A 25,854-nucleotide genomic window follows, 5' to 3' on the forward strand; every position below is an offset into this window, starting at 1 on the left:
TTTAGAATTTTTGATAATATAAAGGGAAGTGTATGTACATAGTGTAAGTAATACCAATACGACCAATTAACTTAATTAAATATAATTTTGTACTTATTTCTAACCTTCCAACAAAACCAAAATCTCAAACATAGGATGTATTACATTTGAACAACAATAGAGGTAGGAATTCTCAATTTTTTATTGTGTTCATATACATTTTGATCTTGTTCAGAATATGTTATAAATCGCTAGAGATTCTTTTGATGGATGCAAGAAACAAAGTTGTAATTGAAGAAGAAAAGATTCAATCATTCATTAAATAAGCCAAGAAAATTTAATGGAAGCATATATTTATCACATTAATCCAGAAAAATTAAATAAAATTAACCAACCTAGAAAAATAGAAAAACATTATGGAAAAATAGAAAAAATCCACGTCATCAATAAAAGTATTTTAAAAAAGGTAGGCCATCCACGTGAGCAAAGTCCAAAAAAAGTAGACATTAGGATTGCTGATGTCTACAATTGATGCCCATCTCACCCTTTGTACATCTCAGCATATTTTCGGTGGAAATCAAAATATTTTAATTTATAAATCAAGAATATAGCAAAAATTTAGATATCTCAACCGACAGAGCTGTGAGAGTTACCTCTCAAATTTAAGGGGTTTTCAATAATTATTAAGATAATAGTTTTTAAAATCTTTTGGTCTGTTTAAGATTAAACAATGGTATTTGAAATAAACCCTAAGAAATTATTAAGAAATAAAAATACATATATGCCTCATATTACAATCAGATGAAAACAAAGATTATATATCTATCTAATAACTTTATCATTATATTACTATATCATTATGTAAAAAAAATAGCTAAAGATAAGATTGTGAGTAGATGGCTAATTCCTAGTTGATACCATATATAGTTTGTTTAAGGAGTTGAGTTTTGACAATGAAGAACATTCATGCATGTCAAACTCAATAAATTAATTTAATTATCCAAATTTGTTTAATAAGAAAACCATGAAGCCCTTTTGTTTTGATCTCAACTATATTAAGGTTATCCTCCATGTGCAAAGATGCTCTTAGTTTCTCTTAAAAGATCCTAACCATACCTAACCTCCCAATCAAAACCCCAATTTCACGCTCCCACCCTTATATTGATACTACCCATCTCCCTGTTATCTTCTAATTACAATTAAACCACTATGTTTAATGTATTTTACACACACGCACACACTCTTTCATCAATCGAGACTCTATAGAAATATTCTATCCTTCTTGAGGTTTTTTTTTTTTATCAACTATGTTTTAAAATACTAAGATATACCCCTTAAATTAACAACGGTTTAAATAATTTATTTATTGAGAGAATTTTTCTCTTAAAAAATTTGAACACATTTTGTCCTAATACTAATTAAATAACAAATTTAAAATATTTTAAAAATTTATACAATTTCTTAAATTTAATGGAGTATACCTTAATGACGATGTATCATTATTAATATCAATTTACTATATATATCAAAATATTATATTAAATAAAATTCATAACATTGTGACACATATTTAAGATGAACAAAAAATTTATAAGCATGAAAATCAAACAAAGAACATAGTATTAATTTATGTAAGTTGGAACAAACCTTTGAGAAATAGATATGGAGATCCTTTGGCCCACCAGTTTATCAGTTGGTAGCCCTAACAAGAACAAGCGCATGTGCACTCTTGATTTTCTAAATCAATCTGTGGGCTTGGCATCGTCTTCAAAACTCTCTCCTTCATTTGCTGATAAATACAGGCTCTCTAATTCACCAGTTCATTACACAAACTAACTTAATTGCATCAACTCTCTAAAAAAACCATTTCAATGACGCCTCAAGCCTTCTCCCTCTCTATTCTTCTCTTCCTTGTCTACTTCCACCACACCGCTGCCGATTACGGAGGCTGGCAAAGCGGCCACGCCACCTTCTATGGCGGAGGTGACGCATCTGGCACAATGGGTAAGTACATGTTATTTAATTCTTTTAACATTTCAGCATAATATATAAATGTGGGGTTAATCAGTTATACTATATATGCAGGAGGAGCATGTGGATATGGAAATTTATACAGCCAAGGATATGGAACAAGCACTGCAGCTCTAAGCACAGCGTTGTTCAATAATGGGTTGAGTTGTGGAGCTTGTTTTGAACTGAGTTGTGATAATGACCCGAGATGGTGCCTCGCTGGTTCAATTATTGTGACGGCTACAAACTTTTGTCCACCTAACTTTGCTTTGCCTAATGACAATGGCGGGTGGTGCAATCCTCCTCTCCAACACTTCGACATGGCTGAGCCTGCTTTCTTGAAAATCGCACAATACCGCGCTGGAATAGTTCCTGTGTCATTTAGAAGGTATATATATGTAGTCCTGCTTTGTTCAATGATCAAGTCTGTGATTTATTCTCAGTTTTGAAGCCGTTTATTTGTCTGTTAAAATTGTGAAATTGTGTTGATGTTGGCAGGGTTCCTTGCATGAAGAAAGGAGGAATAAGATTTACAATAAATGGGCACTCATATTTCAACTTGGTTTTGATCACAAACGTTGGTGGAGTCGGAGACGTTCGATCAGTTTCGATCAAAGGGTCTAGAAGTACTGGGTGGCAAGCCATGTCTAGAAACTGGGGCCAAAATTGGCAGAGTAATTCATATCTCAATGGTCAAAGCCTCTCTTTTCAGATTACCACCAGTGACGGTAGAACTGTCACTAGTTATAACGTGGCGCCAACTAATTGGCAGTTTGGCCAAACCTTTGAAGGAGGTCAATTTTAAATAAGATTTAGCAAAAGATGTATATTTATATTTGGCTCTTACGAATGAATGAGTTTGTAAGATCTTACAAGATTGTGTAGTGAAAGGGTGGAAATGCTGAGGTGCTAAAATAACAGCACCCGCTCACATAGCTTTAAGAGAAATAATAATATTATTATTATTATAAACGTCTTACCCATAGTTACTTGCATTTACCATTTGGATGGATAGAATAAAATAAAATTACACACATAATTTTATATATAAATAATAATATAATATCTTATTATTGAATATTAATTTATCTTTAATTTTTTACAATTTAATCATATAAAGATATACTTTTATTTGTATATAAAATTATAATAAAAATTGTGTAAAAAACATTACTCTAAGAACATATTATAATTGTCTTACTTATGTCCTCTCTTGAAGGGCAACAAGATATATTCACTATTCAAGGGAGAAATTACAAAGTTTCAGCGTAGAGAAAAAAGGTAGAATCTTATATAAAGAACAAGAGGGCAACAAACTTCAAGCACACTCGGTTGGTAAATCCACCATTCAAAGACCAAGATTTGTACAATAGTACACGCCTTCATCCATATTTGCAAGAGTAGAAGAGTTGCTGGAGAAAGAGAAGCAGATGAAGCCGAAAGAAATTGTTTTCCCACCAAAATGAGACCTTTCTGCATTTTTTATATATATGGATTATGGTCAGTAAAAGTAAAAGTGGAGTTTTGACTCCAACGTGGCTTAAAAAAAGGCTCTGTCAGTGCCATATCAACACAAATCTCCACCTTGGCACTATACTGTACAAGCCTCCACCGTAAAACATACCCCTGCTGCGTTGAATTATTGGGATTAGTGGATAATATTGGGTTATTTTGGGCTTTGAATTATTGGATTACTGTGTTGGATTATTTTAGGCTTTCTTATTATATTGCGTTGGATTGTCTTGATTGGCTATTGGATTTATTACTGAATATTGGACTATTGGATTGTCTAAGAATTGTGTTAGGTATCCATTACCATTATATGTGTGGTTGTGCTGAGTTCATTGTTTAGAGTTATTTATTCTATGGGAAAGGAAAATCATAATAGGACCCTTCATTTTCTCATCTATTTGGTATGTGACAAGCTCTACTTCCTTAAGAGTGTTTTAGTTCTAAGTTTATTTGATATTTTGGCTTCTCTTAATTTCAGCTTAATGTTATGATAATTTCTTCTAAGTTCCTTTGACAAAAAACGTTTCTCTACAGATAGTGAAAAGAGAAAAAAATATAATGTTGAAAGGATTTCAACCCTAAATGAAAGAGAGTTTAGCGTATACTTCAAGATCATGAATATTTTAATTTAAACTAGAAACTTAGAGGTTCGAGTGAAAAACTTATGTTTTCTTTCATATCTATATATACATATGTCAAATAATTATTTTGTTATTGAAAAATTATTTATTCTATAACAATTTATTTTGAGTTATATTGAATTTAAATCTACTAGACTTTGTACCATGGATTTAAGCTATTTTTAGATATGAACAATGTAAAAAATCAATTTGTCTCATTTTTGTGGATAGACTGTTACATTTTCTGCTGCATGGTTGCACAAAAACTTAACTCAATTGACTATTGAAGTAATTTTGCTTACTAATTAGGATTACAATCAATTTGTATCATTTATAAAATGTAATCTAAAAGGTTGTCATCTAAGTAAAAAATTACAACCCATATATCAAGTTGTGTCAAAGATATGTTTGATCGTTATTTTTATATTTTGTTTTACCGGATGTCATTCTATAAGTTTGCTCAATTAAAAATATTAAGTATAACAAATAAGAAAAAAAATTTCTAAAGGAAAATAGACTAGTTTTTTTTTTCCCCCCCTCAAATACAACTCAATCTATTAGAAAGAAAATGAATGTGTAGCAAGTGACCCCTTATTAAGGCCAACTACCTTGTCGTTGTTGTCATGTCATTCACCAAATTGTCTACTATATTTGATTAGATTTTTTTTTTTTTCATAAATTGACATTTTCTTTTTAAACTTAAACCCGTCTCTGTCTTCCTCTTCTTTATTTTTAAACTCATATTTAAAAAAATAATAAAAACTGGTTTTTGTAATTTTTCAAGAACTGCCCAATTTGTTAACCAATTATACAGTTTCACCAAGGTTTATTAAGTTATTTCCTATATGTGAAGGCGGAAATTTATTTGAGAAAACTTGCAAAGACAGAATGTATCAAACAAAATGAGGTGGCTGGTGTGTCAAAGTCAAAGGTGGAGTCTTGTCAAAGTTTTAATGAAACACCAAAAGAAAAATTTCCTAAAAAAGAAATACCAAAAAATTGTGCAACCAATCCAGCCTTACATGTCACCAGCACTTAAAAAGCTGGTAATTTAGATTTGAATTTAAAGTTTTTAACCCATCTTAGCCGTAACAAAAATAAGATAAAAAAATCCTTAAAATTAAAGATAAAAAAAAGATAAAAAGATAAATTTTTTCGTAAAAAGAAGATAAAACATTATTTTTATCTCGATAATAAAATTAGATTAACCGATAGAAATAGAATAATGATTGAGATTCTCTCCCTATCTGTTTCCATTATCATTCATACCAACACTCATTTGGTATAACACCTCACTTTAGAAGGCAAGTTAAATTTTCATTTATACTATACCAAATGACCAATTAATACTTTAATAAAGGTATTTTAATTTATAATTAAGAAATTATTATTAAAATGGAAGAATATGTAAATAGAATGAAGATTTTTCCATATATAACATAACAAATTATTAATTACAAAATTACAGCAAGCTCTATTATTCGTCCAAGTGACACCAGCATTCTTACATCTTCATTTCAATTCAGGTCTCTCGTTCTCTCTTACTCTAATTCACTTGATAAGCTTCTTAGTTATTGAGTACTCTCAGATCTGGGGTAGGGTTTCTTTTTTTCTTCTTTTCTTTTAAATTCCCAGAATTCAACCAAATCTTGATTCAGTTCTCACTCATTCGTCAATTCTCTGTTAAATCTCAGTTGAACTCCTGCAAAGTCTTCCAATTCCGCGCTAAATGAGGTAAGCATTTCTATACGTGACTCTCTATGCCCTTTTATTTCTTACGAATGTTTATGTTTTCGTGTTTGCTTCTTTTGTTAATCAGATCGAGCCAATACACAGAGAGAAGATGACTGAAGGCCAGAAGTTTCAGTTGGGAACAGTTGGAGCTTTGAGCTTGTCGGTGGTTTCTTCTGTTTCGATTGTGATTTGTAACAAGGCGCTTATAAGTTCGCTTGCTTTCACTTTTGGTGAGTTTTTGTTGTTGTTATTGTTGTTGTTGTTGTTGTTATTGTTGTCGACATTTTATTTTGTTTTAATTTGTTGATCGTTTTGTTATTCATTGTAATTAGCAGCTCTTTATTTAGTAGTTGCCAGATCTAATTTAGTTTTCTTATTGTTTAGATTAATCTGTTGGGGCTTAATGTTGAAGAAAATGATAGTAAAATATTAAACATAACCACTCTCTCTTCGTTAGAATTGGGATTCAATTATGAGGTTTTTTGTCACACATCCCCTCCCAAAGCAACATTGAGGATACTCTTTTTAAGTTTGATAAATTTTGAATGCTCCCTGTAAGGTGATGAGTGAAACTTGGCCGAAAACTAGGGAATATGTGTTGAATCTTTTGGAAGAACCACCCATCCCTTAGACAACAGATTGCCAATTCTTAACAAATACCTCTCATGAAAATTTGGGTAACCCAACAAGTCTTGAATGGTGCCTTGGAGCCTCCCATCACCAATCCTTCCCATTCTCACTACCCAAGCTATGGACACTGCCATTACCTCCCTCTCAAATCTCGAGTTGCAAGACAAGGCATCAAGAATCTTATTTTGACACCTAGTAAATATTGTATCTTGAAATTGTTGCAACGTTCTCTACTTCAGGTCAATCCATCTGATGACAATTGTTGAGATTCTCTCAATTGTAGCCAATTTAGAGCCAGACCTTCTAGACTAACAGCAATGATTGTTAATTTTTCTTGTTTTGTTAGCCTATTTTTTGGAAGTAATATTCAGTGTGAAAGACATGAAAATTTAGAGCCACACTTTCTAGACTAACCAAATGCACCAACACAAATAACAAACTACTGGAATGAGTAAACACTGCAATATATATACTTGCAGAAAACAATCCATCTCTTTACAATTGATCAATAATTATAACAATCCAATGAAACAGTAATTACATCAACCCATCCGAAAAGTACGATGAAACAGTAGTCCAGATTCAATCTATTACTTGACATTCGAGAGGCCATTACTCTCCTTTTCTCTTTTGTCACTGATTCTTCCGTAATTCCTTGACACTCCTTTTCCTCCTTTTTATTCTCTCCTTAACTGTCAAGGCCCCTTATAGCTTGCCACATCCTCCTCGATATCTGTGATCTTGCCCTTGAGTGATTGCCACTTGTGTCTTCCCTTTTGTTGCCATTTGTTATCCCCAATTTCCTGCTTTGTAAATGCTTTCCTTGTCTTTGCTTTTCCTTCTTACGGGAAAAATACACACAAGTCCTAACTGATCATCACTAATATCATCATTGTTCAATTTTGATGTATTAGCTGTTACATGGTTATTTATTCTAACCACTTTTGAATTGCAGCCACAACCTTGACTAGCTGGCATCTTCTGGTTACGTTTTGTTCTCTTCATGTGGCATTATGGTTGAAACTGTTTGAGCACAAGCCTTTTGATCCTAGAGCTGTTACGGGATTTGGCATTTTGAATGGATTATCCATTGGGCTTTTGAATCTTAGCTTGGGTTTCAATTCTGTTGGTTTCTACCAGGTAAAATTTTCATTCTACAAGCCGATTTATTATTTAGAAGTTTCTCTTGACAACAATATTCATGATCAGTCTTCTTATGATTATGTAACTTGATTACTTTTTTCTTGAGAACCAATTATGCTGACCATGTCAATATTACTTTTTGGGTCCTTCTTTATCAATGTAAGTTTTTCTAAATATTGGTTCCTCAAATGGGTGTCAGAGTTGGGTTTATCAAGAGATTTTCTACAAACAAATTCTGATACTTAATATTAGCTTAAAAATATTTTAAAATCTTTATTATGGTTTAAGTTTCTGAAAATTTCTCTTTTTGTATTTGTCTTTAAGATGACGAAACTTGCAATCATCCCCTGCACTGTTCTTTTGGAGACCCTATTCTTCAGAAAGCGATTCAGGTATAGTCTCTTTTTGTGACACAGATCATGTGGCTTAGTCTTGCATTGTTGTTGGATTTAGTATGCTTGATTTCATTATCATAAATTTGTCTCTATTATGGTTTTTTCTTTATCCATCAAAAAGCTGTCACTGTGTCAGCGGTAAATAATTTCTTTCAAACATGTCATTTCTCGGGTCTTCTAAATTACTATATGAATATTAGGTGTGCTTGTTTTGTTTCCCTATGGTCATTCAATTTTGATGTATCATTTGGTTAGTTATGTATCTGTTTACGGCTGTGTTTTAATACTACATTAAATTATTGCAGTCGGAGTATCCAGTTTTCACTGGCCATTCTTCTTGTGGGTGTTGGAATTGCAACTGTGACTGATCTTCAGCTCAATGCTTTGGGCTCTGTCTTGTCACTACTGGCGGTTATTACAACTTGTGTTGCTCAGATTGTATCCTCTGCTAAAGTGATCTTTTGCTATTTCTATGATATTTTCTTGTTCTTACAGTTCGATGTTTAATAAATAGAATATAAATTGTTAAATTGTTTGCTGTAGGGCCTTATCAGTCTCTTTTAGAATTTCTTTGTTTTGTTAAAATCTTAACCAGTTTCTCTCAGATGACCAATACCATCCAGAAGAAGTTCAAAGTTTCTTCAACTCAACTTCTCTATCAGTCTTGCCCTTATCAGGCAATGACTTTGTTCATTGTTGGCCCATTTCTAGATGGGCTTTTGACCAACCAAAATGTGTTTGCTTTTAAATATACCCCTCAAGTATTGGTAAAAATCTAATGTCTATTCCCTTTTTTTTTTTTACTTTTTTTTTTTTTTCGGCTTCAAAGAATAACTTTTATGTTCATCATCTTGGCTGCAGTTCTTCGTTGTTCTATCCTGCCTGATATCTGTCTCTGTTAACTTCAGTACATTTCTGGTTATTGGAAAGACATCTCCAGTCACTTATCAGGTCCTAGGACATCTAAAAACATGTTTAGTTTTGGCATTTGGCTATGTACTACTTCATGACCCATTCAGCTGGCGGAACATCCTGGGGATCCTGATTGCTGTTGTTGGAATGGTAATTTATTCATATCATTGCACTGTTGAGAGCCAGCAGAAGGCTAATGAAGCAGCAACCCAATTGCCGCAGGTAGCACACAATCTTTCTTTTGATATGTGTGAATATATGGTAATATATGTTCATTTTAATCTATATTCCTATAAATGTCATCCTAAAGAAAATATTTACTGTTCCTATCTTCAATGAATTCAGATCAAGGAAAGTGAATCCGTTCCACTTATTAGTGTGGAAAAAGGAACAGGGATTAACGATGGTGTTGCAAAGGTTCCTGTATGGAATTCGAACAAGGACTTGCATGCGTGAAAACTTATTCTGGATCCTGATTAATCCATTCACCCTTGATAAAATCTGAGTCTGTAAATGTGTTCCAGCGATGAAGATGTTGCTGACTGTCCTTCATGGGTTATGCGTGTATTGCATAGCTGGCGATTGGGTACTCAGAGTTTAAAAGTTGAAATATAGTAATCCCAGAGACAATAAATTGCCATTTTATATGAGAAATTTTGGTTAATGGTTTCGATATGAATGAGGCATGAAATGGGAAACATTCCAGAAATTTATATATATATATATATATATATATATATATATATATATATATATATATATATATTTAGTGTATACTGTTATCAACACTCAAAATTTTTATTATTTTTTATAATCATGTTCACTATGTATTGTATCACCTAGCCAACTAATGAATGTTCAACGTCCGGTTGTAATATAATAAAATGTAATATAAATAAATAAATAAATATATATATATATACCTTTAGGTTTATAAAATATTAATAGATTCAATAAACATATTATAATATGATATATATTATAAATAAAAATCAATAATTTTTATTTGATGAAGAGATGATGTGATGGGATGTATTTGGAAAATTTTAGAATTTTAATAACGTTATATTTTAAAGATGATGTTAAGGTAATTAAATTTTTATTTTATTATTATTATTATTTAAAAAAAATGATTTTTATGATATGTGATTAGGATATAGAAAGTTAATGAAGTATTAGATATATGATTCAATTATTAAGTCTATAAGTAATAAAAGCATTGATATCTTTATGGTTTAAGAATGCCTTAGTTTGTTGAAATGGTGATCTTGCTTAACAGTTTTATTTTTATCATGTTGATGAATTTAGAGCATTAAAATTATGTATATTTGGGTTGATTTTCTGGTTAGATTGTGATTGAAGAAATTTGGGTTTTGAATAATGGTGACAAGGCATTTGACTGTAAATAACGTGACAACCAATAGGTGGCCACTAAGGATGGCAATGGGGAGGGGCGGGGAGGAGATATCAATCCCCGTCCCCGCCCCGTCTCCGTTACGGGGATAAAAAATAATCCCCGTCCCCTCCCCGCGAAAGAAAATCCCCTCCCCATCCTCTCTCCGTCCCTGAGGGGAAAAATCCCCTCTTAATACCTGTAAATATAAATTTTAATTCTTTTATGTATTTCAACAAATAAAATAAATCATATTCTCCCAAAATATCACTTGCTACAAGAGCTACAAAATATTCATTATTATTTTAGTTCAAATACAAAGTTTTCATAAAATCTAACAATATGCAATAATCAATCTCTTCATTAGTAGCTCTTCATGTATGTGATTTAGGGTAATTTTATAATAACATTAAATTTAACACTTTTCATTTACTTCAATTGATTTTATCAAGTTTATAATTTATTTTTTTTGTGTAAAACCTGGTGGATTGACTAACTAAGTTTTGAAATTGAAATAAAATTAATTTGGTGCATTTGCATTTTATGATAATGAGATTCTGGGGTCTTTTTAATATATTAGATTAATATTTCAGAAATTAGTAAAAGCTGATAATTGATAATTCAAAAATTAGTAAAATTAAAGTTATAGTTTTAATAACTCATAATGTAAAAATTTCTAGAACTTAATAGTTTAGAAATTATTATATTAATATATTATATTTAAGGGGTGGGAAGAGGTGGGGTGGGGTGGGGTGGGGAGGGGATGGGCCGAGCCGAGCCGAGCCGAGCCGGGCCGGGGAGGGGAGGGGAGGGGAGAGGCGGGGCGGGGCTGGGCGGGGCGGGGCGGGGCGGGGCGGGGTGGGGAAATATGTATCCCCGTCCCCGACCCGTCCCCTACTACGGGGATTTTTTTTATCCCCATCCTTGCCCCTTTCTCCGTTTTTATCGGGGAATCCCCTCTCCGTTAGAGTCGGGGAGGGTCAATGCCTCTAAAATCGAGTCCAAATTGCCATCTCTAGTGGCCACCAGTAGCCTTTGATACCACTACACACATCCATACCCAAAAAGCTATCAATACCATAATCAAAGCTTTTGCTAAAGATATTGACCCATCCTCACATTTACATATGTAGCTAGTGGATATGATCAACTATTTCTATCAATGGACACAAGTCATAAAAGAGCACCTCTATTGTGTTCCTTAAAATGGCAACCATCACTACATATGAGGGGTCTACAACCATCCAAGATCCAATTCTTTGGCCTAGGGAACCTAGTAGACCTGGCCACTGGCCAGTTTGGGCCGTGAATTGGATCGAAACTAACCCAGATAAAATCAGAACCGGAACTAGATTGAATTGGAACCGAAACCGTATTTTACCGGTTCGGTTCTAGTTTACCTAATTTTAAACCGTGAAACCGTCAGTTCACATGCGGTTTATGAATCGATGGTTTACATAATCTGAACAGGAAAATTTAATTTATTTTTGAATTTCTTTTATTTTTTTAAATTGAAAAAAAAGAAACCAACGGCTGCAAATATGCAAGGGTTTGGTCCCCTGTATAAGATTTTACGGTCCCCTGCAAAGTGCAGAATTTTTGCACTCCCCTGCACAAATTTTAAATTTCTTTCACCACACCCCCCCCCCCCCCCCCCCCCCCCTTTTTAGCTTTTTGTTTTTAAAATTTTTCTTATATATACCCATTCAATCGCTCAAATCTCCCACTTAATCCTTCAAACTCTCTCATTTATTTTCATTCTCATTCTTTCAATTCTTAATACTCTCTTAATCTTTCAATCAAATTCTCTCTAATTTAATTAAATTCTTTCTTTATTTTTTATTAATTCCAATTTCTATTTCTAATTCCAAATTCTCTCAAATTCTTTCCAATTCCAAGTTTTTCTTTTAATTTTCAATTATTGTAATTAAAAAATTAAAATTTTCAATTTTAATTTAAGATTTTAGAATTGACGATTCAATGTCGATTTTGAACCGAAACTGTCGATTTCTAACCGGGGTTATGAACCGGAACCGTCGGCTCCGAACCAGTTACAAACCGTTCTATTACGATTTTGGTTCAGAGTTCTTATTTTTTTAAACTGTGAACCAACGGTTTCGAATCGAAACTATCAGTCATAAACCTTGGCCAGGACTAGAACCTAGTAATAAACATCTTAAATTGTGTATGTTTTTACTAATTTTAAGAACCTGCTTTTTGAATTAAAGAAAAGTTTTTGACAAACTTTCAACTTTTGAACCTACTAAAGCTTTAATTCAATATTAATAAGGTCTTGCCTTTTGGACTTGGAGGACCCAAGACTATTGTGATTGAGATTTGACAAACTTCCCACCTTGTGTAGACCTTTTGTCTTCATGAGGTCATTGCATCGGACAATCATGTTGAGCTCATTTAGGTACCAGTTGAAAATAGCTTCTTTAATAATGAAAACTTCACATTTACAAGAAGAGGACAATGCTGTGTGTGGGAATCATGGACATTATGCTAACAATCGTCACTGTACATGCAAAGAAAATAAAAATCCTACGGTGGAAAAGTGAAGAAATAATTTTCTCAATTGTGGCCTCTGAAGTGAACTTGGAATGAACACATTTCTATAGATAAAAAAGATTTTAAAATATCTTATCTTAATCTATAAATGTATTTTATATTAATACACTCATTACAATAGATATGTTTTATTGATCAAATCACATTTTTCCCTCTAGGTTTGGTTTATAAACACTTTTCCATCCTTCCATCGTCCAACATTGCAAAGGTAAAGCATCCTCTGCCCCTGCAGAGTAAAAATAGGCTAGTATTTTAGGGAGCTCTGAAAGTTCACAATGCTTGTTAGATCTCGGTGGAAACTATAGCAGCTACTTCAGTAGCTTATTTTTTTCACTATTTAAGTTTTAGCTACTTTAGTAGCTTGCTAATATGGAAAGTGTTACTAATTCGTCAACAGCTTTATTGCTCTGTCCTTGCATGTCACATCGGTCACAGCAGAAGAATCGTCAGGAAACTGTATGGCAATCTCTACAGTTGGAGCCTGAGTTTTATTCCAAAATGAGGATAAATGCTGGTTTGGGACATCAATTTTACCCCATGAATCCTTCTATGCCAAAGAACTTTGTTTTTAGTAGTGATGAAAAGAAGAAGGCCCAAGGAACAGGCACTTACTTTCCTAATATGGTGTATATATATTACTGCGTTTCTGGATTCTTGTTTTCTATTTAAACGTTCACATAGACCTGCCATCTATACTTGTGTGCTTATGCTTATATATTTGCAGAATTATCTTTCAAATGAGGATAATCTCAAGAAAGATGAATTTGTGTGGAGAATCTCAACAACAGTTTCCAGTTCTTGGCAATGGGAAGGCCAAATTCTCAGATTCTTACCACCCACACCCATCTGTTTTAGAGAGACATGAATATGGTTCACATGGCCATCAGCTTAGAGAAGTGGCCTTGCCAGAAGTCTCAGAGGTTCCTAAATCGGAGGGTCCTAACTTGTCCATCAAAAGTAGTCAGGACAGGTACAAATTTGTTACACAATAGCAAACACTATACATTTCTCATTGTGTGCTTGTTTTCTGGTTTTCAATATTCATAATGTTTATATCTATTATTCATCTCCTTGGAGGTTTCATTAGTCTTTCTATAGTTTGGGTTTTCAGGGTTCAAGAGCAATCATATCATCTGAAAAATGAAGATGATTTTCCTCCTCTGTCCTTCCGAACAATGGTGAAAATGTACAAGATAAATAGACTCAACATAATCCTAGCTGCTAACATCTATAGCTCGGGAGATGTCTTTTTTATCTTTTTGTATATTTCAAGACTATCAGGCATTCATTGCGTAGATACACATACAGTATACCACATAATAGTTGCTAGGACTGTCAATTGGGCTTAATGAACCGGGTTTGGACTTTAAACAACCAAAAACGAAATGAAATATCAAAGATTTTATAGAGATAGTAGAATAAGAACTGTGAAGAAAAGGTCTCTGGGTGTAATAGAGAAAGAGAATCTTTTGGCTTTGTCTGCCAAATGAATGAACTACTTTTTAAAAAGCATGTGATAATATCGAAAGTGGCACAACCGGACAAGACGATGAGGAATCAAGAGAATATAAATTTGTTTGTGGTTGAGAATTAATTCTTTAGATTTTAAAAATCATAATAATCTTTAAGAGTGTGGAATCAAATATTCAAATGGGTTGGAATGCACTATTTGTGGATGTAAAAGCCACATTCAAAACCATAGCAAGATTTTGATAAAGAATCTTACGAGAAAATCAAAAGGGTTGATTTAGATTTTGAGAAGCTTGAGATCAAATGTGACAGAAAAATTATGAAAAAAAAAAAAGTATAAAAAGAAAAAACTAAAACGGCAAAACAAGTTGAAGTCATCTTGTCTTACTATTTTTACACTTGCAAGATACATGACAAGATAACAACGATAACAGTATGTACAAAGCTACAAAAAACCTTTGGGGCATAACCCAAATGCAAGCAAAAAGAAAAATTCGAATGCCAACTAGGAGCAACACATGAAATAGACATCCAGGGAGAAAAGATAACAAGTAAAAAACCCTCCGCTTGCAAGATAGCAGCGACAACAGTTATACAGTAATAAATTAGGGGAAAATAATTAGATTTGCTAAGGTTTGGGGCTGCCAATAGAGTGTTCAAATCCGAGCCTAAATAAGATTTTGAACAATTGAAAAGTTAAAAGTCGGGTTAATGTCCAAATTTAGTTGAAGTCCAGTTCAGTTCAATTCACTAGGCTATTAGTTGCTGATCCCTTGAATTTTTGTGGACATTGATATTTGAAAATGTGTGGTTTCGGATGACTGGTTTTCGTGCCCAAAAATAAAATTATGTATATAAATAAAATATATAAATTAAGATAATAACTTATGATTAAGTGATGCAAATATTTATTTTTTATCATATTTCAAAATCACTTATTTAAATTCGATCAACTTAGTTTATATAATTTATTTATATATACAATATTACCTAAGTTAAAATTAGCTTTTCTCATTATCTAGCCTCAGTATCGTGTTTATAATCTGGTAATCTGGTAGGTATGTCTTGGTCTGTCATCTCTGTTTTGATTTACTCTTTCTGCTGTTGTAACACTGGATGGTAATTCCCAGTTGGCAGAGATTTTTGACATCCTTGAAGTTGCCTCCGCTAATTTGGGGCTGCAATTAACAAGATAGAAGCAAAATTGTATATATGAAACAGAAAATTGTTCAAAAGTATGCATATTTGTATGAGACAACATAATCCAAAAGTATGGGAAGGTTCAAAAGGATCATTTTTTTTTTTTTAATATACAAATACCTCTTGGATCAATGTCTTTTATGTAGGGGATAATATTCAATACAACTTGTATTATTAATATACGTTGTGAATTTCCTCATTTAGAAGCAATCTAAACCATGAGTGAATTCAACAATATTCAAGTATGATTTCAATATAAAATTGGTTGGACCATACATCTCTATTGATGGATTCATTATATTAGACTAATGGTGTATATTATCACATGGTAAAATGGTTTAGGTGACCTTGATTTCACCATCAAATAAAGTTGGTTTGAGGTTCATTGGTTTTGTTATGTCATATATTCATTGGTGAGACCACTTTATCTCTTAAACAACTTGTGTAAGAGTGGGTCAATCATTTTCTTGTTATATGTGTTTTGACACGACAAACCAAATAAATTTGTTAAAATTGAACTAATATTATCTAAGAGTTACGACCAAAATTTGTATGATTATTTACATATTTTTTTTGAAACAAAGAGTAAAAGTCAAATAATAAAATTATACGTATTTATTTTAAATATATAAATGGATATATACTTATATATATGTTATTGTGTGATTATGTGATTTTAAATTAAAGAATAAGTAATATACAATCATGTGATGATATATATAAATATGTATCTATTTGTGTATTCAAAATAGTACATATAATATTGTTCTTAAGAAAAATGAATAGTAAAAAGAAAAACCAACTAGAGAAAAGTTAAAAACAAATTAAAATCAGAATAAGAAAAAAAGAAAGAAAAACCAGAAGAAGAGAAAGTCTGGACGTTAAAGAAAAAGCCCTAATAATACCACCAAAGATGTCACCTTCTCTTGTCACCTAAATCAAATCACACAAAGACATCACCTTCTCTAAATCACCACACAAAATCATTAACAATATCACGCCATCAATCTTCTTACCCAAATCATCACCATTTCCCTAGCTAGTCCACGCACTAAAGAACCAGCAACATCCCACCATAAAAGCTTTCACAGAACCTAAATAAAAGCAGTATGAGAAACTGCGTGGGGGTGACATGGCGGAACTATGGGAAGACTAGCACGTCGAGGCTATGGAAGACACGAATATTGCCTTTATATTATTATTTAAATAATACTACGTATATCTATTTTGAATATACAAATAAATATACACTTATATGTATCATCGCATAATTGAATATTATTTTATCTCAAACATATTCATAGTATGTTTGAGATTTCACGCTCGATTAATGTTATTTCTAGTATCTTTATAAAATTTGTTATTTTCCTTTTTTCTTTTAACCTAGGAGTGGTCCCTTCTACAAATAAAAACTTGAATCTAGCACCACTTGTCTAGTGCTAGAATAGAATATCATCCTACTTTGAATATCTTTTTACAAAAAGTATTGGTGGCAATCTTTTTTGTTTCATTCAATCTACATTGTAAAAGGAAATAGATCAAAATCACATATCCTAGGCACTCAAATACTTGCTATTAAAAAGAATGGTCCCTTTTATATGGTATTAAACTTGGGTATCTCATATCAACAATATTATATATACATACTCTTTTTTATATATTTTGAGTATATAAAAAATGTATTATTATACAATAGAATATAATTTTATCTTATATTTAAAATTATCTAATCATATAATGATATATTATTTATCTATTTAAATTATATTATAAAAGCAAATGCATATAACTTTATAGAAATGGTATATATGCTTGTGGAAAACTGTGTTCAATTAGAAGACTTGGGGTACATGCATTTGCTTCATTCAAATGTCACTGAGTAATATTTTATTGCTTTATGGGCAAAAGCAAGCAAGCCAGCCACTAATAGGACAAGTGCTAATTAATCAACCCACATGATTGATGAATAGATTCCATTTTGATATAATAACGAGTAGTGAAGCTGCTAATGAATAATAATTTGTGTTGAAAATGAAAAATACAATAAGAAATAAAATTCGCACACGGCATGTAAAGTAAATCCTCAACCATATAATATAATCAGTAGGTGGGTCTATGTCATAAGATAATAATATTGAAGAAATTAGTAAATTTGGATAAGATTTGAATTAGTGGAGGAAGTGTTCGAAATGAAAATGACATTATACAAGAGGAAATAGGAAAAGACAAGATTGGATTTTTTATTTTGTCAATACATTACTTGATTTCAGACACTGAGGTTTTGCTATGTGCACTTGTGCACGTACCATCACCATCATGTGGGCCGTGGGCGGCCCAATTCATTCACTACTAATCACCCTCCTAATAATTAATCTCCATCTTCTAGACTATGTAATAGTGTTTTTAGACTATGTAAAAAAAGTGATCTAGTCCAATTAATAATTGGATTGTTTAATTGATAATTAAATTGATTAATTATTTAAAAATAATATTAAAATTTTATATAATTTATAATTAAATATATAATTTAATTTATTTAACATTAAAATATATTTAATTTAATAGTATATATATTCAAATATAATACATAAAGTCTAAGTTTAAGTTTTTATATATTGATTGAGTTAAATATAATTTTCTACGTGATTTAATTAGTTTAATAATAATTGATGATTCAATCGACTAAACTGATTTATCCAATCTAATACTGTCAAAAAAAAAAAAAAAAAAGGCATGTTTTCACATGTGTGTATAAGAGTAAGAAATTGAATTATTAGAATAATGATAGGATGTAGCAATAATTGCAATGTGTGTGCAAATATTCAATGAATGAATAATTCGTTAGTTAGAATTTTTTTAGTATTAATTTTCCAAGATTACATCATAGCTTAAATGATATTTTAAACAATAATATTATGTCTGTTTATTTTGGATATATTAAAACATATATTATTATATAATTAGATAATTTTGAATTGAATATCATTTAATTATATGATAACACATATAAGTATGTATATATATATATATGTATTTAAAATAAGTATATATAATTTTATTAAAAAATAAAATGATGTATACTTATTTTGAATACAAAAATAAGTATACAATTATATGTGTTTAATGATTTTGAATTAATAATAAAATAACGTTCAATTATATGATGATATATATAAGAGTGTATCTATTATATATTCAATATAAAATCATATAAAATTACTTTAAAAAAATAATAATAAAAGGTGCATGTTACACGTTTCCTGTCCGTATCCGAAAATATTTGTTTTTTTAATTTTTATGGGTGGTATGGTATGACTCAACTTTAATCAAAATAAACAGTCAAATTGATATCAAATATTAAATTAGTATTCAAATACCTGTTTCATTTGGATAAAATAAAAAAAACTAAAATTTAGTCTATTTTGATTAATATCTAAATGATGTATGGGACAACTTAAATTAAATATGTATAAACTAAAATGCATACTCAAAATAATGAGTAATATAATGGAAAAATGGTGGGAGTGTTCTCATTGATTTAGCCATCCCTGATCTCTTGACCGATCATGATTCGGGTCAAAATTGGATTTGGACCATTTCACAGCCTCCAAAACTCCAATTTTTTATGTTTTTAATGTCGTTATGCTCCTCGTGGTTTTTTTTTTTTATTTTCTCCTGACAAAAAAGACTTCAACTAATCCGATTGAGAAACACATTCTTGAGTAAAAATCGCGTTAACGTCTTCTTAGAATCCTATGCACGAGAACCATCGGTTTGGAAATATTGATGCAGATTCTGAAGTTGTGGGCATCCATCCGCACCATACGATACTATAATCTCATCCTTCTGCCCATTCTTTCCTTTCAGTCTCACAATATAGTAGCTCCAACTTCAGCAAAACTCATAAGCAACCCATGTATTTCCTCCTGGGTTCTGATGTGCTAACCAACGGTTTTGCCAACATATAAAAGTCTGGCATGTACGTGGTAACCCTCGATCTTGTAGGTGATAAACTTAATCCACTTTTTCACAGCGTAGTGCTAGTGTCAGTATTGACTACATGACTGTCCTATATATTGAACAGTCTCTCTATCATCAAGAGTTTTGTGTCCCCCAACCAACCTTAGGTAGACCCCAAAATTTCGACGAGACAAATTAGTGACGGATGAAATTGCAGAAGCTTAAATCAGTTAATTTGGCCATGATAGACAAGCTTAAGACACCAAGCAAGAATATTCCACCTCTTATCAAAAATACCAAAAACGTAAACGTCATTTGCCACCTTATATGCCTGCCAACTCTTTTATTAGGGTCCCACTTCATCCGTATATTTCCAATTGTTTTAATTAAAATCAATCTTCATATATATCAGCTTGAACCCATCTTCCTAAAAGTTTCTTTTCTTCTTTAAATTCCATTCTTCTCCCAACTTTTCTCTCTCTCCTCCTATACTGTACCTCTTTTTGCTTTAAATCTTGACTAAAATCTTTGGTTTTGGGCCTCTATCAACACAAAAAATGCTACAAACAGAGGGTGGCCACAGATACTTGAAGTTCAATCATGACAACTCCCTCTTCAGTATTTAGATTCCGAAACTATCCAACTTTTTCTTTCCCTCTTAACTTAAATACACCTTACTCATTACCTTGTCAAAAATGTTAGTAACAAACAATAAGCACCAATTATTCACAAGCCAGCATCTGGAGAAGGCATGGATCATTCTACGGATTTACTACTCTAGTCATTTCTGGCTCCTCTTTCGTGTCTTCTCTTATGAAAATCAATAGGGAAAGCCTCGGATTTAAATTATTATTATTTTAATTTCTCTCTTCCTTATTCATAAGCCTCCCTTCATTTAGGTACTTGTAAAAACATTTTATATATATAACTTAAGTAGGAATTTTTACGTACGTTTCTTTTCCGAGTTCTCCAATTTTTCTGGGGAAGGAAAAAGGTTTTCAAGAGAAAAGATGTACAGAAAGCAAGGTGATGAAGACAAGGCAGAGTTTGGATATGTTGAAACCGATCCTACTGGTCGGTACGGTCGAGTAAGTATAATTAATTGTTTAATCAGTTTATGAATTAACTGATCTAATTACCTGTCTATACACGTTATATTTGCATGCATCTCTTCTGGATTTGATACCATTTAATGCTTAGTCTTCAACTTGTGAAGGTATATATTTGTGCTGAGGTTGATGAATCTGAGTTATAAGAATAATATGTAGTTGAATTGTGATTAATTGAATCGTCTACTGGTTTCTGATCAACTTAATTGAATGATTAGTTTAGGCCTCCAATTGAAAATCAACTTCATTTGTTAAGATTTGTGAAGTTGCTGTAGCAAATAGAAACAACTTTTCTGATTTGCTATCCATTTTTAATGATACTTTTGTTGACTGTTATCAATGATTAATCACTGATAATATTTAATATGAATAAGATAATAAATAATTAAGCATAACATAGTAACGGGTTAACGTTCTTTCAAGGTATGAACAGTATTTTATTATAAAAATCAATGTCAGTTTGAAGTATTGATCACAATCATAGAGAGTGGTAGGTGGACTTATTTATCTCATATTTATCATGTTTAATTTCATTGGGTAGACATGCTCTTGGTGAAAAGTCTTTGTTATGAGGGAAAATCACTTTCCTTTGCCATACTGGATATCACTATCATCTTGTCAATGGCCACTCTCAGCTTGTCCTTTGTTATAAATTATTTTTCTAAACTGTCTTGATTGTGATTGGTTGTTTTACTAGAAAATTTCAAAATAGAATAAAAATCACACCAAATAATTAAGTTTCAATGTTAGTTATGCATAAAATTAGCAATAAGAATTGTTAGGTGATCAATAATGTTAGAACTTTGTCAGAATTAGACAAAGTTCGTATTCACATACAGGAACTTCTAAAGATACTTTCAAAAATTCCCTTCATTGTATTAATATAAAGTCAATCTTATCCTAGTTGTTGAACATACTAAATAAGATAATTGTTACGTTTACTTGGAGAAGTTTAATTGATGTGTTCATTGATAATGAGTGATGAGATGAAAGACTTTGAATTTTCCCTGAACAGTTTGATGAAGTTCTTGGCAAAGGAGCTATGAAAACAGTGTACAAGGCAATTGATGAAGTTTTAGGAGTGGAGGTGGCATGGAACCAAGTAAAGCTCAATGAGGTGATGCGTTCACCGGATGATTTGCAGCGTCTGTACTCTGAAGTTCACCTCCTCAGTACCCTTAAACATGACTCCATCATTCGATTCTACACCTCTTGGATCGATATACAACATAAGACATTTAACTTCATCACTGAAATGTTTACTTCCGGAACTCTGAGAGAGTAATCATATTTCTTTTTGAAGATTATCCTCATCAAATTAATGAAATGGGGTGTTGGATTTTAGATTGAATGGTTGAAATTTCATGGTTTTGATGCAGATATAGGAAAAAATATAACAGAATAGACATTCGAGCAATTAAGAGTTGGGCACGCCAAGTGTTGCAAGGCCTTGTATATCTGCATGGCCATGACCCTCCAGTAATTCATAGAGACCTAAAATGTGACAATATTTTTGTGAACGGTCATCTTGGACAAGTGAAGATTGGTGATTTAGGACTTGCAGCGATTCTTAGCGGATCAAAATCAGCTCACAGTGTCATAGGTATTTATTGTTCAATCAGAATGTCAATGTCATGTTATGGATAGTAATTAGTCCAATTTTGTTCTGTTTAATTCTGTTAGGCACCCCAGAGTTCATGGCACCAGAATTATATGAAGAGGATTACAATGAACTTGTTGATGTCTACTCATTTGGTATGTGTGTTTTAGAGATGCTTACATGCGAATATCCTTATACTGAATGCACCAATCCAGCACAGATTTACAAGAAAGTTACCTCGGTAAAGAGTAATTTTGATGCAAATATGAAGTATTAATAGTGAAAAAGTACACAACTAAATTTGTTTCTTCATTTGTTTCGCAGGGAAAACTACCTGAAGCATTTTACAGAATTGAAGACTTGGAAGCACAGAGATTTATGGGGAAATGCTTGGTTACCGTCTCAAAGAGATTGTCTGCAAAAGAACTATTGCTTGACCCCTTTTTGGTTTCTGATGAGACTAAATTGCTGTCAAAAACAAGGCAAATTCCAAAGCCATTTTTGAATGAAAAGGAAATGGAGAAATTGCAGTTGAGTGTTGATCCTCCAAGGACTGATATGACAATCACAGGCAAACTTAATCCTGAAGATGATACCCTTATTCTTAAAGTGCAAATTACTGATAAAGATGGTATGCCTCTAAATCTATATGATAATAATTGATTAGTGTCATGTCACTCAGGATTTAGAACATTAGATTTCATCATAAACTTGAGTTTATAACATTACTCTAATGACAAATTGTGTTATCTTGCAGGTACAGGAAGGAATATATATTTTCCCTTTGACATTGTAGATGATACACCATTGGGAGTGGCAATGGAGATGGTGAAGGAGCTGGAGATAAATGATTGGGAGCCAACTGAAATAGCAGAAATGATTCATGGAGAGATTTCTGCTCTAATACCACATTGGAAGAAATGGGATTTGCCTCATTTAGAAGCTTACCATACATTTAATTACAAAGAACATGAAGATGATGAGCCTATGCATCTTTTATACTCTTGCTCATCTTGTTCATCATCTCAGGTTTCATTTCCAGGCTTGATGGCACATAGCTACAATTGGCTCCAAGGTATCCCTTATACTTTTACATGTTTCTGTCTATTTTGAATACCTATTATTCTTGTCAGGCTGTCAAGAAAAATTACAAATCTTAAAATTAATTAAAAACTATTTGTTGTTTGCAGATGATTTATTTGATGATACTAGCTCTCTAAGTTCTTCACAGTCAGGAACACATTCCAACTTGAATTATTATTCTGGAGATGAACATCATCATCATTTGAGCCCCATTAGATCAGACCATAAACAGGTCACATTCTCAAGACCTCATCAAAATATTAATGTTCCCTACAGACAATGTAAAGTTGATATTGATTCACTTTCTCATGGAGCTTCTTCTTCTAAAACCAAAAGGGTACCCATCGACAATCGAAGATTAACAAGGAATAGTTCTCTGGTAGACATTCGTAGCCAGTTGCTTCATCGCTCTTTAGTCGAAGAAGTGAACAAGAGAAGGTTATTTAAAACTGTTGGAGCTGTGGAAAATATTGGGTTCCAAGCACCTTGTGAGGTGTCCAATAAAAAGGTGTCAAAAAGGATTTCAAAGCAGAAGGAGAAGAATTCAGGATCTTACTTCTAATGCAATGTTTGAAGACCACAAGTCATGTAAAGAGGTTTCAGCCTGTGTAAGTTAATCTTGGGTTTATAGGGGTAGTTTTAGGTACAACTAGGAGTGAATTGATGTCTGTGTGGTGTGTTGTTTGAATATAACTTCCTAATGAAACAAGATTATATACAAAGACTATGATGCATTAATTGATCTCTTTTTCACCAGTTTTCGGTTAAGAGGGCAAAATTAAAAATAAATTAAACAACCATTATAAGGAATGTAGCTAGCCGGTAGCATGCTGCCTGGGATTCTCAGTTCGCACAATTGATAAAATAAACAAGTGTTGGGATTTTTCTCATCATAAAGTTGAATTGTGTACCGATGGATCCTATTTAAATTATGATGTTCTTCCTTTCTTTTCTAAAAGATGTCTTTTTTTTTCTCTCTACTCTATTTTGATACATGATAGATCATAATGTTGGACTTTGAATCTTTTTTGTTGTATGGTCCAACGGGACATTCGTATTAGACTTTGCCCACTATTTATTGTTTCATTTCTAACTTCAATTAATTGCCGTAATTCCAAATTGCTTATTACCGACAACAAAGAATCACTTAGAATTTTCCATGGTTCTTACTTTAATTTTGAGAAGTGAGCCCACAACAAAGTTTGATGTTGTCACTGTACTTAATGTTAATAGTTCCACAGGAGAAGAGAAAGAGATGGAATAGAGAGGTTGGGTCAGTAGATTAAATTTGCAGAGAGAAAGTAACAAGGCATAAGGGTTATCTTTAACATGAAAAGAGACTTGGCAAGTTTAAATGATGGGTAAGGTTTAGAAAGCTTCAAAGCAGGATGTTGTGGTCCTCCGTTTTGATTAATCATTTATTTGATATTAATTGGAATATTACATGATGATCAAATATTGCTTCTTAAAAAGAGCTAGCTGGATGTATCAGATTTTGTAATTTAACCAACATGTCATTTCCCACTTTACAGAGAGATTTCAGAAACATTTTATGCACCCAGTCCATTATCAAATCTCACAAACATGATAGTTCTTTCAATGAACAATGTTATAATTTTAGCTGTATAAAGTTCAATGCCAATTCATCTTAGTTAAAAATATGAACTTCTAGTTTTGATTTTATTAGTTTGAGATTTATTATTTTAGGATTTATTCTTTTATCCGGTTGGAACGTGGTAATTTGAACTTCCGAAGATTATGGCAGACTTTTCCAATTTTCCATTTAGTTTAGGTTTCCTGGTTACATATATTGCAACTTATCATTCGTACTAAATGTGACTTTTTTGTTTTTCTAATTATACTTCAAAGTTTAACCCTCTTTAATCAAATTCACATAAATGAAACTGAGGAAGCGACAAGTTAGCTACATGATTAATAATCAATTGCGTCACTTATATGCAGGTTAAACCAAAGTGCAAATAGAACATTCCCACATTAGAAAAGCGAATAAAATGAGACTTGACAAGTTTCATCCATCCTGAATTTTCTTCAACATAACCAATCAAGTTTTCTATTGCCACAGGAAAAAATTCTTGCTTTAATCCGAACCTTTCTGCCTTCCATGGAAGTAGAATTGAAATAAATATATAGTTTTTCTCATTGTCTATATCTTGTCTTCGAACGAAGTTAAGAATTGTACATAATTGAAAGGTACCAAACAGTTTTGTGATTCATAACAATACTAGCATACACCTTGTTATCGCTGTTAAATCACTTGACTCATAAGCAGTTAGTGAAATCACATTTTTTATATTTTATTTTATCGTCATTACTCTCTCTTACACAAGATTACCTCCCTAATTTTATGTTGTTCTCATTCGTGATATCTCATAAATTAATAATTTGGTGTTGGAGGAGGAACTTTTGACACAGAAAAGCTATTTTTTTCGATGAAATCAGCTCTTCTTTTGTTAAGATCATCCCACTAGGCTATGTCACAGGTATTGTGGGCTGACCGGGTTCACAAGGCCAG

At 32.1% G+C, this 25,854-nt stretch overlaps 3 protein-coding genes across 5 annotated transcripts; all 3 read left to right on the forward strand.

The window, feature by feature from the left end:
- The first annotated feature begins 1,764 nt into the window (after positions 1-1,764).
- Positions 1,765-2,961, forward strand: LOC123210707 (expansin-A8-like). Its single transcript, XM_044629187.1, has 3 exons — positions 1,765-1,983; positions 2,065-2,377; positions 2,488-2,961. The coding sequence occupies exons 1-3, from the start codon at positions 1,851-1,853 to the stop codon at positions 2,792-2,794; spliced, it is 753 nt and encodes a 250-aa protein (XP_044485122.1). The 5' UTR covers positions 1,765-1,850; the 3' UTR covers positions 2,795-2,961.
- A 2,594-nt stretch (positions 2,962-5,555) lies between these two features.
- Positions 5,556-9,610, forward strand: LOC123210064 (UDP-xylose transporter 3-like). 3 transcript variants are annotated; one of them, XM_044628243.1, is made up of 9 exons: positions 5,556-5,647; positions 5,816-5,855; positions 5,941-6,085; positions 7,441-7,625; positions 7,953-8,020; positions 8,329-8,461; positions 8,629-8,790; positions 8,885-9,157; positions 9,281-9,610. In XM_044628243.1, exons 3-9 carry the CDS (start codon positions 5,965-5,967, stop codon positions 9,389-9,391), a joined length of 1,053 nt encoding a protein of 350 aa, XP_044484178.1. In that variant the 5' UTR covers positions 5,556-5,647; positions 5,816-5,855; positions 5,941-5,964; the 3' UTR covers positions 9,392-9,610. The 3 variants fall into 3 exon arrangements, with proteins under 3 accessions (XP_044484178.1, XP_044484177.1, XP_044484179.1); XM_044628242.1 differs by having other exon boundaries at positions 5,567-5,716; XM_044628244.1 differs by having other exon boundaries at positions 5,591-5,855; positions 8,885-9,160; positions 9,284-9,610.
- A 10,355-nt stretch (positions 9,611-19,965) lies between these two features.
- On the forward strand, positions 19,966-24,059 carry LOC123211785 (probable serine/threonine-protein kinase WNK4). Its single transcript, XM_044630680.1, has 7 exons — positions 19,966-20,617; positions 21,654-21,919; positions 22,018-22,241; positions 22,322-22,479; positions 22,563-22,869; positions 22,996-23,313; positions 23,429-24,059. Exons 1-7 carry the CDS (start codon positions 20,540-20,542, stop codon positions 23,881-23,883), a joined length of 1,806 nt encoding a protein of 601 aa, XP_044486615.1. The 5' UTR covers positions 19,966-20,539; the 3' UTR covers positions 23,884-24,059.
- The last annotated feature ends 1,795 nt before the right edge of the window (positions 24,060-25,854 follow it).

Source organism: Mangifera indica, chromosome 3 (assembly GCF_011075055.1).
Source record: "Mangifera indica cultivar Alphonso chromosome 3, CATAS_Mindica_2.1, whole genome shotgun sequence".
NCBI classification, from domain to species: Eukaryota; Viridiplantae; Streptophyta; class Magnoliopsida; order Sapindales; family Anacardiaceae; genus Mangifera; species Mangifera indica.

Coding starts and splice junctions, on each gene's coding strand:
- LOC123210707 (XM_044629187.1), top strand. CDS start 1,851: ATGACGCCTCAAGCCTTCTCCCTCTCTATTCTTCTCTTCCTTGTCTAC. Junction 1,984..2,064: donor TGACGCATCTGGCACAATGG/GTAAGTACATGT, acceptor CTATATATGCAG/GAGGAGCATGTGGATATGGA. Junction 2,378..2,487: donor GTTCCTGTGTCATTTAGAAG/GTATATATATGT, acceptor TGATGTTGGCAG/GGTTCCTTGCATGAAGAAAG.
- LOC123210064 (XM_044628243.1), top strand. CDS start 5,965: ATGACTGAAGGCCAGAAGTTTCAGTTGGGAACAGTTGGAGCTTTGAGC. Junction 8,462..8,628: donor CAACTTGTGTTGCTCAGATT/GTATCCTCTGCT, acceptor AGTTTCTCTCAG/ATGACCAATACCATCCAGAA. Junction 9,158..9,280: donor CAGCAACCCAATTGCCGCAG/GTAGCACACAAT, acceptor CAATGAATTCAG/ATCAAGGAAAGTGAATCCGT.
- LOC123211785 (XM_044630680.1), top strand. CDS start 20,540: ATGTACAGAAAGCAAGGTGATGAAGACAAGGCAGAGTTTGGATATGTT. Junction 22,480..22,562: donor TTTACAAGAAAGTTACCTCG/GTAAAGAGTAAT, acceptor TTTGTTTCGCAG/GGAAAACTACCTGAAGCATT. Junction 23,314..23,428: donor TAGCTACAATTGGCTCCAAG/GTATCCCTTATA, acceptor TGTTGTTTGCAG/ATGATTTATTTGATGATACT.